Source organism: Podarcis tiliguerta (genome assembly GCF_965153285.1).
Source record: "Podarcis tiliguerta genome assembly, chromosome: 8".
Classification (NCBI taxonomy): Eukaryota; Metazoa; Chordata; class Lepidosauria; order Squamata; family Lacertidae; genus Podarcis; species Podarcis tiliguerta.
The window spans coordinates 307,229-319,957 of NC_139541.1; the positions used below are offsets into that span (position 1 = coordinate 307,229).

The following is a 12,729-nucleotide window of genomic DNA, read 5'->3' on the forward strand; positions in this document are numbered from 1 at the left end:
TGGCTCATTGCTCTGGGCAATGAGGGGAGTTTGTTGTATGTTGTGATAGCACCGGACTGCTTTTGCTTTGGTGCCTCCAACAAAGCATTCAGCAAAGTTGAGCAGGTCTAATAAGTTCACTTCCCTTGGATGGCATTGGCAATCACTGTACAAGTAGAAACATTGGCAGCAATCCTGATTTTAATTTTTCATGTTACGTCTCCCTTGCTGCCAGAAGTTCTTAAATGGGTTTAAAAACATGTGTCCAGAATGTTTTCTTTTTAAGTGTGCTGTACTCATTTAAAGTTCTAAATGGACTGTTTAAAATCTGGCACCTTATCCTTGGGATGGAGGAGACTCCACTGCTTAATGTTACCTGCTTTTGAAGTACAGATGTTCTTGCATTTCCCCCTAGGTTAAGTGCTTTTAAAAAAAACCCTGCACACAATTGCTCTCACTTTCAGAAGCCTGTTATGCCTGCAAGGATGAATCAGCACTGGCATATTACAGTGAAATTCTGGGCATCCCCTTGTTTCATGGAAAGCAGCTGCCTTATTAGAAAGGCAACTAAAACAAAGCAGGTCCCTAAGAGTAAGAAAAGCAATATACAAAGTCACAAGAACTCCCAAGAGCAATGAAAATACATAAGTTGAACAGTTGCATCTGGAGATCCAATATTTCAGGTATTTAGATAAATTGTAATTGTTATGCAATTGTGGCAATCATTTCTGCTTGATGATATATCTCTTATCTCTGTATGTATGTATGTATGTATGTATGTATGTAAAACATTTTCATTTTACAGCCCAATTCAAACCTAAGATCTGCCAAGATGAGCTTGGATTTGGTGGATCTTGGCCTCTTGGGCTTTCCTGCCTGTGTCCCTTGTTCAGCTGGCAGAATTTACATGTGACCTAGCAACCCAGTGGAAGAAGTTAGCAAAAATGGTGGTGTGTCAAATTCCTCCCAAACAGAGAACTTAAACTGACTTAAGAGAAAGATAATAAATACCTTTTAAAAAGGTTTGAAGGTTTGAAAAACGGGGGCATTGCTCATATAGTGTACACACATCCCAGGTTCACCACTGCTTAGTGATGTAAGAATGCATTGTTTTCCGTTTTTTACTGTATTTGTCACATGCAGCAGTGTTTCCGTTCTGCTGCAGTTTGCCTTTTGCCAGAAACTTAGTTCTTCCTCTCACTGCTGCTGTGGCAAAATCACATAACTTAGTTAATCATGTAGTTAAGTTATATTGTCATTAAATCATTCCACTCCATTAAACTCAATGCAAAGGAAACACAAAGCAGTGTGCATAATCAGTTACTGCGTATATTGTTTGTGGGCTGAAAGCAACAACAGAAGCAGAGAACGACTGTATGGACAGATTAGATTCCCATTCATGGAGCAAATAAGCAAACCCCAGCCATTTCCACTCCTATTTCTGTTTTCAATGGAAAAAGTGTAAGTAGGTTTTTGCAGTGTTTCCAACACTTTCAATATCCTGTTTGACCAGAAGTCACAGTGTTTCGGGGGGAGCAGGGGGCTGATAGGGATGGCAAAGCTGTGGTTTTCCAGATGTTGTTGGATTGAATTTTCCATCATACCTGATGATGGTTCGTCATGCTGCCTGGGACTGATGGAAGTTGAAGTCCAACAACTTCTAGAAGGACACCAGGGGGCATGACTCCAGTATGTACTACAGGAAGTGATGCTTCTCTCCATCTACTTCCAAATCTTTTCTACCTGTCTCCAGTCTACATTCCAAAGGTCAAGAGCCATTTTTTTCTCCCCCTCTCAGTGCAGATGACAAGAAGTATGCAGAATGTGGTGAAGACATCATGTTTATTTCTTGCTGAAGACTTGTTACTTACATCACAATCATGGGCTATTTAATAGGATCTTATACTCTCTGAAGAAATCTAAGAATAAATATGAAAAAAGAAAAAAATATTTTATTCCAATGGTCTCTGAAGATATATTTTACATTTTTAAACATACTCTCTTGATTTCATGTTGAATATATATAGACTTATCTCCAAGGGTAAAAAAATCCATCTGAATCTTGTTATGCACCACAAAATAAAAATAAAATTAAAATCCATTCATTGTCCAAAGCAAAGATTAGCTACACATTAATGATGCCACACAGGAAGTGCTCATTGTCCCAGAAAGCCTCCTAGTCATAGTCAACATAGCTCTTCTTTGGAGAAGAAACTGTGGTGGTAAAATGTCACTGTCTCGGATGACCTCCTACTGGTTCTTCAGGCTGCAAAAAAAAGGGGAAGGAAGAAGCTTCTTACTCATTTGCAACAGGAATGAAAGCACAAAATTTGAGGGCTCTCTGGAGAGAGGTGAGCCAAAGAACAGGCCTTATCTGTAGTAGCCCCTTTTTTATGGGATGGTCTCTCCAGGGAGGCTAACCTGGCGCCAACCATGTCATCTTTTTGGTTATTGAGAGCTGTTTGTTTTCCAGAGTTTTGGGGCAGCATCATAATATATATATTATTGAATAGTTAAATCCACTTTCAATCATGTTTCTGTAGTTTTATTGTAACATTTACATTTTTTGTTCAAAATTGCTTTGGGACTTACTTAGTGGGAAGTGAGGTACACATTTCACAAACCTAACCAAATGATAAGCTTAGTGGCCATGTTGTGGCAAAGCCCACACACTGTTTTTGTGAAATGCTTCACTCCCCTGGGGAGGGGGAGAACTGGGGGAGAATATTAAATGTTCAAATTACCTGGGGATGGGGGTTCAACATCTTCAAAATGCCCTTTCCATTCAGGTTCCTTGCCTGCAGAACTTTTAGCCATGTGACCACCAACCCCCCTCTGCAAAATTTCCTTTTAAATTCTCAAATTAACTCCAGTGTTATGGCATAAACAGCTTGCTGGACCATTTCAATATTTCCTGCTTGTTTGTATCTTCCCACTGCGCTTTAACAAAACACTACAAAAAAGAGGAGTAAATAAAAGAGCAACCTCAATGAGGTCACATGTAGGATTGCATGTAGGTCTTGGTTTCATTGTACATATAGTTATCAAGATTGTTTGGGGGCCATGTCATTCAGCTCCTGCACCACACCAAAAAAGAGACTTGATGCAACCATAGGCACAACATAATCACAAAGACTGCTTCTTTGTTGTTGTTTTTCCCTTTCCCCATGTGCATGTGAAGACTGAATGCAGCCTGAGACTGGGGGAGAAATGAGTACATTTTAGGTGCATCCAATTGACATGTGACTGCCAATGCACAGGTCCTTTTGGACCCAGAAGAGGAATGGGGGCAGAAAGAGGGTGGGATGCTACCAGGGCAGAGCAGGCTTAGGCACACACTGCCGACCCGCACAGGGGCCAGGAACCAACACGTGAGCAAAATGGCTGGTGCCTGGTGCAAGTAGGCATTTAAAGATGAATGCACTTTACAAAACAATATGAAAACAGAAACACAGCTATCCTTCAAAATTCACACTTCTTCCAATTTTGCAATTCAGTTTTCCAGCCAAGTAACCTGTAAAAAAAATGCATATGCTGGGGTAAAGTGTCTACAAAAATGTCTATATTAGTGAAAATAACATGCAAAAATGCATATATAGGGGAAAATTAATTTGCAAAAATTACACAAATATATTTGGAGAAATAGAATCTCAGGTAGGTAAACTGCCCAATTCCTAGAGGGTTGAACTAGGACGTGGGTGACCAGGGTTCCAATCCTTCCTCAGCCATGAAGTTTACTGGGTGGCCTTGGGTCAGTCACTGCCTCTCAGCCCAATGTCCCTCAAAGGATTAAATGAGGAGCCAGCCTGAGATCCTTGAAGGAAAAGGTGAGGCATAAAGGCAAGCAAAAAATAAATTCTGTGCTCTGCTGGTTTTGCACCAGCAGGACAGAAGGGCCAGATTAGCTCTGTGTAGAGCAGAAGGTCCCAGGCACAGTCACCAGAGGACACCCTGGAGAGCCACTGCCAGTCAGTGTGGAAAATAGTGAGCTGTATGAAGCAAAGGTCTGGCTCAACACAAGGCTGTTCTCTATATTGTTCCTTCTGTGGGGTTCATTATTTTGTCTATTCTTCTTTTCTCTGGGGCTTTCTGTCCCAGTTTTTCCCTCCCACTGGTTGCAATGGGAAGAACAATTGGCACGCCAACGCTGATGCACTTTCCCCCCATTCTTGGTGTGTGTGTCTGGTGAATGGGAGGATCCAATGAATGCTTTCTTCTTGATGGTGCCACTGTTGGACCACAGATGGCAGATTGGTGTAGGAGAGCATCTAAACAACTAACAGTGAGAGAACAAATGTTTTCTTTTGGGTGCAAAAGTCATTCCATCACTATAATATATATGCCCCTGAAATCCATTACAGATTCAGTGATTTTCAAAATGTGATCAAAATACTTACACAAATCAAGATAACTATTTCCCCCTTTCAACAAAAAGGAAAGATGAGAACTTTAAATCTCATCATGATGGAACTATTCCACCCTCTTTCTAGCAGCACAGAAGTATTAAATTAAAGTGCCTTTAAATCCCAATTAGCTTTTATAATTATTCATCTGCTAGAGTTATTATTGGACTACAGACCTCTTTTTCATATATTAGTCAGTTCTCTGCATGAAGCATGAAGCTCATAGAATAAACTTGTGGCTATTAATAAATGCTGCAGCAATTCAAATTACCCCCCCCCCCCCAAATAATAATCTTTTAGAAAAAATGGGGCAGATGTGCTTTATTGCTTTGGTGCTTAACAAAATTTCCTTAAGTTTTATGGAAATCTAACTGGGGAGAGTAACTTGAATATCTCTCAGGAATATATTTTGATTATGTGGGATTTTTACTTTAAAGGCGAATGAAGATGAATGCAATGGAGGAAAACATTGTCTGCCTAGAAATGCAAGATTATAAAAGCATAGAATCATAGAGTTGGAAGAGGCCACAAGGGCCATCGAGTCCAACCCCCTGCCAAGCAGGAAACACCATCAGAGCACTCCTGACAAATGGTTGTGAAGCCTCTGCTTAAAGACCTCCAAAGAAGGAGACTCCACCACACTCCTTGGCAGCAAATTCCACTGTCGAACAGCTCTTAATGTCAGGAAGTTCTTCCTAATGTTTAGGTGGAATCTTCTTTCTTGTAGTTTGGATCCATTGCTCCGTGTCCGCTTCTCTGGAGCAGCAGAAAACAACCTTTCTCCCTCCTCTATGTGACATCCTTTTATATATTTGAACATGGCTATCATATCACCCCTTAACCTCCTCTTCTCCAGGCTAAACATGCCCAGCTCCCTTAGCCGTTCCTCATAAGACATCGTTTCCAGGCCTTTGACCTTTTTGGTTGCCCACCTCTGGACACGTTCCAGTTTGTCAGTGTCCTTCTTGAACTGTGGTGCTCAGAACTGGACACAGTACTCCAGGTGAGGTCTGACCAGAGCAGAATACAGTGGCACTATTACTTCCCTTGATCTAGATGCTATACCCAGAATTGATGCAGCCCAGAATTGCATTGGCTTTTTTAGCTGCCGCGTCACATTGTTGGCTCATGTCAAGTTTGTTGTCAACCAAGACTCCTAGATCCTTTTCACATGTACTGCGCTCAAGCCAGGTGTCACCCATCTTGTATTTGTGCCTCTCATTTCTTTTGCCCAAGTGCAATACTTTACATTTCTCCCTGTTAAAATTCATCTTGTTGGTTTTGGCCCAGTTCTCTAATCTGTCAAGGTCATTTTGAAGTGTGATCCTGTCCTCTGGCGTGTTAGCCACCCCTCCCAGTTTGGTGTCATCTGCAAATTTGATCAGGATGCCCTTGAGTCCATCATCCAAGTCGTTGATAAAGATGTTGAATAAGACCGGGCCCAAGACAGAACCCTGTGGCAACCCACTAGTCACTCTTCTCCAGGATGAAGAGGAACCATTGATGAGCACCCTTTGGGTTCGGTCAGTCAGCCAGTTACAAATCCACTGAGTGGTAGCATAGTCAAGACCACATTTTACCAGCTTCTTTACAAGAATATCATGGGGCACCTTGTCAAATGCCTTGCTGAAATCAAGGTCGGCTACATCCACTGCGTTCCCTTCATCTACCAGGCTTGTAATTCTGTCAAAAAACGAGATCAGGTTAGTCTGACATGACTTGTTTTTCAGAAATCCATGCTGACTATTGGTGATCACAGCATTCCTTTCTAGGTGCTCACAGACTGTTTGCTTAATGATCTGCTCCAGAATCTTCCCTGGTATTGATGTCAGATTGACTGGGCGGTAATTATTTGGGTCCTCTCTTTCCCCCTTTTTGAAAATAGGGACAACATTTGCCCTCCTCCAGTCTGCCGGGACTTCGCCTGTTCTCCAGGAATTCTCAAAGATGACTGCCAGTGGTTCTGAGATCACATCTGCCAGTACTTTTAATACTCTTGGATGCAGTTCATCTGGCCCTGGAGACTTGAATACATCTAAACTAGCCAAGTATTCTTGTACTATCTCCTTAGTTATTCTGGGCTGTGTTTCCTCTGCTGAATCATTTGCTCTGAATTCTTCAGGTCGGGCATTGTTTTCTTTATTGGAGAAGACTGAGGCAAAGAAGGCATTGAGGAGTTCAGCCCTTTCTGTGTCCCCTGTTTGCATTTCACCATCTTCTCCTCTGAGTGACCCCACTGTTTCTTTGTTCTTCCTTTTGCTATGAACATACCCATAAAAGCCTTTTTTGTTGCTTTTAACCTCTCTAGCAAGCCTGAGTTCATTCTGTGCTTTAGCTTTTCTGACTTTGTGTCTACACATGCTGGCTATTTGTTTGAATTCCTCTTTGGTGGTTTCCCCCCTTTTCTATTTTTTGTACACATCCTTTTTTAATCTTAACTCAGTTAAAAGTTCTTTAGATAGCCACCCTGGCTTCTTTAGGCACCTTCCATGTTTCCGTCTCATTGGTATTGCCTGAAGTTGTGCTTTTACTATCTCCCTCTTAACAAACTCCCAGCCATCATGAACTCCCTTTCCTTTTAGTATTACAGTCCATGGGATCTCACCCAGCACTTCCCTAAGTTTTATGAAGTCGGCTTTCTTAAAGTCAAGAAATTGAGTCCTAGTATGCTTGGCTGCTCCTTTCCGCTGTATAGTAAACTTCAGAAGAGCATGATCACTCGCGCCTAATGATCCTTCCACTTCTACCCCACTAACCAGGTCATCAACATTGGTTAGGACCAGATCTAAAATTCCTGTTCCTCTTGTTGCTTCTCCCACTTTCTGGACAATGAAGTTGTCTGCAAGGCCACTGAGGAATCTGTTTGACCTTATGCTCTTGGCTGAGTTTGACATCCAACAAATATCCGGGTAATTGAAGTCCCCCATTACTACTATCTCCCTTCCTTTTGCATGCTTGGCCATCTGTTCCAGGAAGGCATCATCTATGTCCTCCGTTTGGCTTGGGGATCTATAGTAACCTCCCACAATGAGGTCACTGTTATTCTCCTCTCCCTTAATTTTGATCCGAATGCTCTCACTTTGGCTTTGAGGTTCTAAATCTTGGATCTCTTCACAGGTATACACATCCCTGACATATAACGCCACTCCTCCTCCTTTCTTGTCTGTTCTGTTTCTCTGAAATAGATTGTATCCCTCCATTATTGCATTCCAATCGTGGGACTTATCCCACCAGGCTTCAGTGATGCCTATTATGTCATATTTAGTTTGCTGTACCAAGAGCTCAAGCTCATCTTGTTTATTTCCCATGCTTTGCACTTTAGTGTACAGACATTGAAGTCCATTAATTATTCCCCCGTGCCTCTTATTTAAGGATTTTTTCCTCCCACCACTAGGTCTGCGTGCTGTTTGCTCCATTTGGTCTATGACATTTGGATGATGATCTTCATCAGTTGATAGACTCCTACCTTCAGGAGCACTGTCTCCCTCCCCCACATTAGTCAGTTTAAAGCCCTCCTGATGAGGTTTCTGAGATTTTTGGCAAAAGCATTCCTCCCACCCATTGTGAGGTGCAGCCCATCGCTTGCCAGAAGTCCATCTTCAAGAAACTGCAGTCCGTGATCTAAGAATCCAAACCGTTCCTGTTTACACCATTTGCGAAGCCAGCTGTTCACTTCCACTATTTTTCCCTCTCTCCCTGGGCCATGCCGTTCAACTGGGACAGATGAGATGACAATTTGTGCATTTAATTGCTTCAATTTCCTGCCCAGAGCCTCGTAGTCTCTTTTGATCTTCTAGAGGCTATTGCTTGCAGTGTCATTGGTTCCCACATGAACCAAGAGGAAGGGGTATTTGTCAGTGGGTTTTATGATTCCTTGCAGTCGTTCACTTACATCTTGGATCTTAGCCCCGGGGAGAGAGCACACTTTCCTAGACATCTTGTCAGGCCCACAGATCACTGCTTCTGTTCCCCTCAGTAGGGAATCCCCTATCACCACTACACGCCTCCTCTTAGGTTTGGTCGGGGTTCTTCCGTGAGCTGTCCGTTCCAAGGTCGCCTGCACATTCCCTGAGGACTGACTTTGCTGCTCGTCTTCATATACCTGATCGACTGTAATGAGGGAGAGATCCTCAAATGGAGTCTGCTCTTCGTCTTCCATGCTAGGGGAGAGAACCTCAAAACGATTGTGTATTTCTAAACAATCAGAGTGAACCCTGGACCTCCTACTTCTTTGAGTCACGTTTCTCCATATATCTGGCTCCTGTGTTGGTGAACTAGCCTCCTTCTCAGGGGAGTCCCCTGTCTCCTCCTTGGTGGAGATGGTGTGCTCTGTTGCTTCCAAGAAGAGCTCCAGCTCTCTAATTCTTTGAAGCGTAGCTACAGACAATGAAGACATTCCATTTTAGTGGCCCTTGTAAAGGTATACTGGGGAAGCTGAGAGAACACTGTGCTTGACAGCAAATTTAAAAATCTGGGGGTGAGTTAAGGAATAGCATCCCCCCACTCTTTTTTTCTGTGTAGTGGAGCCGAATTTGGAGAAATGAAAGCTAAATCACAGAAGCTCTTAGCAGTGGTGCCATGGGCTCAGGGTGCTGGCCTAGGATGTGGGAGCCATGATACTCACTGGGTGAGCTTGGGCCAGTCTCTGTCTCTTAGGCTTGTTGTAAGGATAAAATGTGAAGAGGAAGAACTATCACCACAGCGGTGGTGCGCAGGGTCCCGCCCACTCTCCTCCTGTTCCAGAGTAGCTGCGGCCAGGCGAGAGGTGCACTGCGGCTGAGGAGGATGGGTGGTAGGATTGCTGCCCACTCACCTGCTCTCCTCCCCTAGAAGGATGAGGAAAATTGCAAAAGAAGCTTCCCTAGAAGAGAGTGGATGATCTTGGATTAAAGCAATCAAGTGGGCACATATGAGGCAAGTAGACTGATTCCGAGGGTTTTATATACTAATAGTTTCTTGGGTTCTTCTGTGCTGCAAGTGCTGGCTGGATGCCTCGCTGCAGGTAGTGGAAGACTCTCAGCCGCTCTGTATTAATTCCATCTCAGGGTCCTGGGCTAATCATGAGTAATGCCAGGTGAACTTCAAGGCAGGCTATAAAAGCCATATGTGGGAGGGGCCCGGGGAGCTTCTGCCCAGGTCAAAGGACCTGATGCTGGGAGAGCGATGGTCGAGGTCTTTTTCCTGGAGCTCCGGGCAGCTGAAGGGGAGATTGGGTAGCCCCTGTTGGGTATGTTTAAGTTTATGCTTTGCATGCCTGCTGTTTATTTGTTAATAAAACTGTTTTGGGTCCCCTTCCACCACCTCATTCCTTTTGTCCTGATATCCTTGGAAAGAACTGCTGTATTTGGCAGCACACTTGTTGAGCAGAAATGACAGCCCGAGCCACTGCCAACCCAAGTCGGGGAAAGGGGCTCCCGGTTTGGGCTGGCAGCAGCCACAGCATGTCAAGCAGCCCGAGCTGCCTGAACCGGAGCCCAGGCCACCTGAGCCCAAGCCCCCAACCCCCTAAAAACCTGGACATTTCCTTTAAAATGTAAAAATCCACCCAGATGGGCATGTTGGCCCCCCAGAAGAGGACATGACCAGGCTTCCTCAGATGTATGGTAACTCTAATGTGAAGTTACTAATGCCTGAACTACAGTGGTAGTCAATCCCAGACTTGGCTAACCAAATGCACTCCTCAAGACCTGGTACCCTGAGAAGACTGTCTATCCACAAAGACCCCTTCTTCATGGTTCTGAGGGCTCCACTTGGCTGCTGTGGTGAATCCAAGGGGTTCCTGGCACATAGAGGTGTGCTATGCAGGAGAATGTGCCATTCCAGATAGTGACCCTTGAACATGACATGCACGGTGCTCTGCCTCACAGAAGGATAGTTTCTCAGTCATCACGCGGCTGGAGTTATGTGTGAAGAAGCAAAGTCTCTTTGCTTCTTCACATTTGCGTCTCTGCTCCACTGCAGTTCATGTTCCATCATCTTGTTATCCACCGTGGCAGAATTACATAATTAATTACAGACATTACATAAGCCACATTCCACCGCATATACTACAATGCAAAGGAAATGCAAGGCAAAAATAAAAAATATACAGTATCTTATTTGTGAACTGAAAGCAAAGCAGCAGCAAATGCCATTCGTAGTCACTGGACACAGGACAAATAAGTGAACATTAGCAATTTTTTCTCCCCTTTCTGTTTCCATTGGAATGCTCCAATGAAAGACCAAGCCCAGAAATTTTGGCACCTGAGATTTTTCATTAAAGAACTGAATTCAGTTAAAATATAGCATTAGTATTATTAACTGACATTGCACTGCCTTTAAATATTGCTCTGCAACAGTTGCCTGAGGTGACTGAATCATTCCTCTCTTAACAGTAGGCTTGGCCTTGCATGAGTCGCCTTCAGCATGGTTTCTACTGCCTGCCCCTCCCCCTCCCTTCAGAAAGTGGGTCAGGACACAAGGGCTTGGGTCTCTTTCTGCCAGCTATTACAAAGGAAGAATATTCCTCCAACTGTTCTGCAGCCTGCCTGACCCCATTGTGGGAGTGGCACATGACTCTTGCCGCCCACTGACTGCTGGTCCCCATGGAAACCAGGCTGCTTACGAGTCCTGCGTTCAGCACAAACAGCCCTCTCCACAAGTGACATGGCCTCTCCTTGCCCCTGTGTCTCACTCTGCTTTGTCTGCAGGGAAAAGCCAATTTCAGTCCCAGCCACCATGCCCAATCGACAGGGGTGATGGGAGTTGTGGTTCAACACCTAAAGGACTCCAGGTTAGCCTGACTAGCAGCAGTTCTTTAGTGTCTCAGTGAGGGTTCCCCCTCCACTTGTGGTCTTTTCAACTGACTATATGAGGGACTGAATCTGGGGTCTTGTGCACATAAAGCGTCAGCTCCACCACATGGTTCTGTGAATGTCTGTGGGTATGCCTATGCAAAGGGTTTGTGTGCAGAGGACTACAAACATGCAGGGGAAGGACTGCAGTCTACATTATTTTTAAATTCATCCCCCAAAATAAACTTTCAAAAGCAAAAATTACAAATGTTTGAAATTCAATCAGTTTGAATTCCGAAATGTTTCCAGTGTCATGTGTGCAAATTGTTGCTTTTATATAGATGAAGATGGACCATATCTTTAAATTGTGACTATTGCACTATAGCAATTATGTTAAACATCAACTCACGTTTAAATCAATGATTAATAAAATATATTCTAGTTTTCACTAATCTATTGTATTGTTATGCGTGTGTGAGTGCCAGACTCCCCTGTGTACTGAATTTCAGACTCCCCTGTTGTGAATATCTGGGTGCCAGATACTGAACCTTTGGATTCAGCAAATGTTAAAATATAAGCCAGGCCAGTTTTGTGATGAGGAAATCACCTGGGGTCATGGGCCATTAGGAGAACAATAGGTGACGTGCCATGAAGAAAGAGATGGGGCTCTGTGGTACATGGCAAATGGGATGAGCCCCTCCCTCAACTCAGAGTTAGTTAGAAGACAAAGGCAGAGTTTGAGGTGAGCTTTTAGAGTTGAAGGGAAAAGGTTACAGTTGGGTAAAGGCGGCAAGCTAGAGCCATCAGAGCATGATGGTTGATTCTGTTTTGAATCTACTGCTGTGGGGGAAGCAAGACCCTCTTGGAGTGATTATGTTGTGAACCCCTCCATTGTAGGATCAGGTTGTATATATGTGTAAATAAACCATATATCATAAAGACACCACAGTCTCTGCTGTGCCTCATTCCCAAATGTCTTCAAATCCAGGGGCGGGGGGACAGGGCAGCATATGAGGGTGTGCATATGAAGTGGCAGCCACAGCCTCACAAAAGCCATGTTCTGGGACAGGGATGGAGCAGGGGTGAGGCAACGCAGGGGATCCCCAGGTCTTGCTGCTACCACATCTCCAGCCCAGCACCACTGCCAGGAGGGTGCCACTTCTTTTCTGTACCTGCCACTGCTGGAGGCAGTAACAGAGGGATAAAATGGCTCCTGAATTTTGAGTGTGTACACATTCCTACTGGAAGACAAGCAATAGATAAGGCGTTAGCAGAGAGTGGAAGGGAGAGAAGTCAGCTTGCTCAAGAAGCACAGGCAGCTTCAGAAAGCAGGGGGTAGCATTTTCTCACCGGAAGAGGCAGCAATTAATCCCCTGAGGAAACAAACCCAGAAATGCAATAAATCTTCTAGCTAATTTCAACTTGCGTGCTGTGTTATCAAGACGGCAGCCTGGGCTCCTGAAAGGGAGAGTGCCGTTTTGCTTGGATCTGGGTCGCCAGCTTCCTACAGGCATCTGGTTGGCCACTGTGAAACTAGGATTCTGGACTAGATGGGCCATTGACCTAACCCAAAG

At 44.1% G+C, this 12,729-nt stretch overlaps 1 protein-coding gene across 2 annotated transcripts in view; it reads right to left on the reverse strand.

Moving 5' to 3' along the window:
* Window positions 1–978: 978 nt before the first annotated feature.
* The window catches only part of ZMAT4 (zinc finger matrin-type 4), a 246,193-nt gene continuing 234,442 nt past the window's right edge, over window positions 979–12,729 (reverse strand). The window contains exon 7 of one of the 2 annotated variants that reach the window (XM_083456650.1): window positions 979–1,898. In XM_083456650.1, the coding sequence (XP_083312776.1) occupies window positions 1,880–1,898 (19 nt within the window). In that variant the 3' untranslated portion in view covers window positions 979–1,879. The other variant, XM_083456651.1, reaches the window with a different exon arrangement.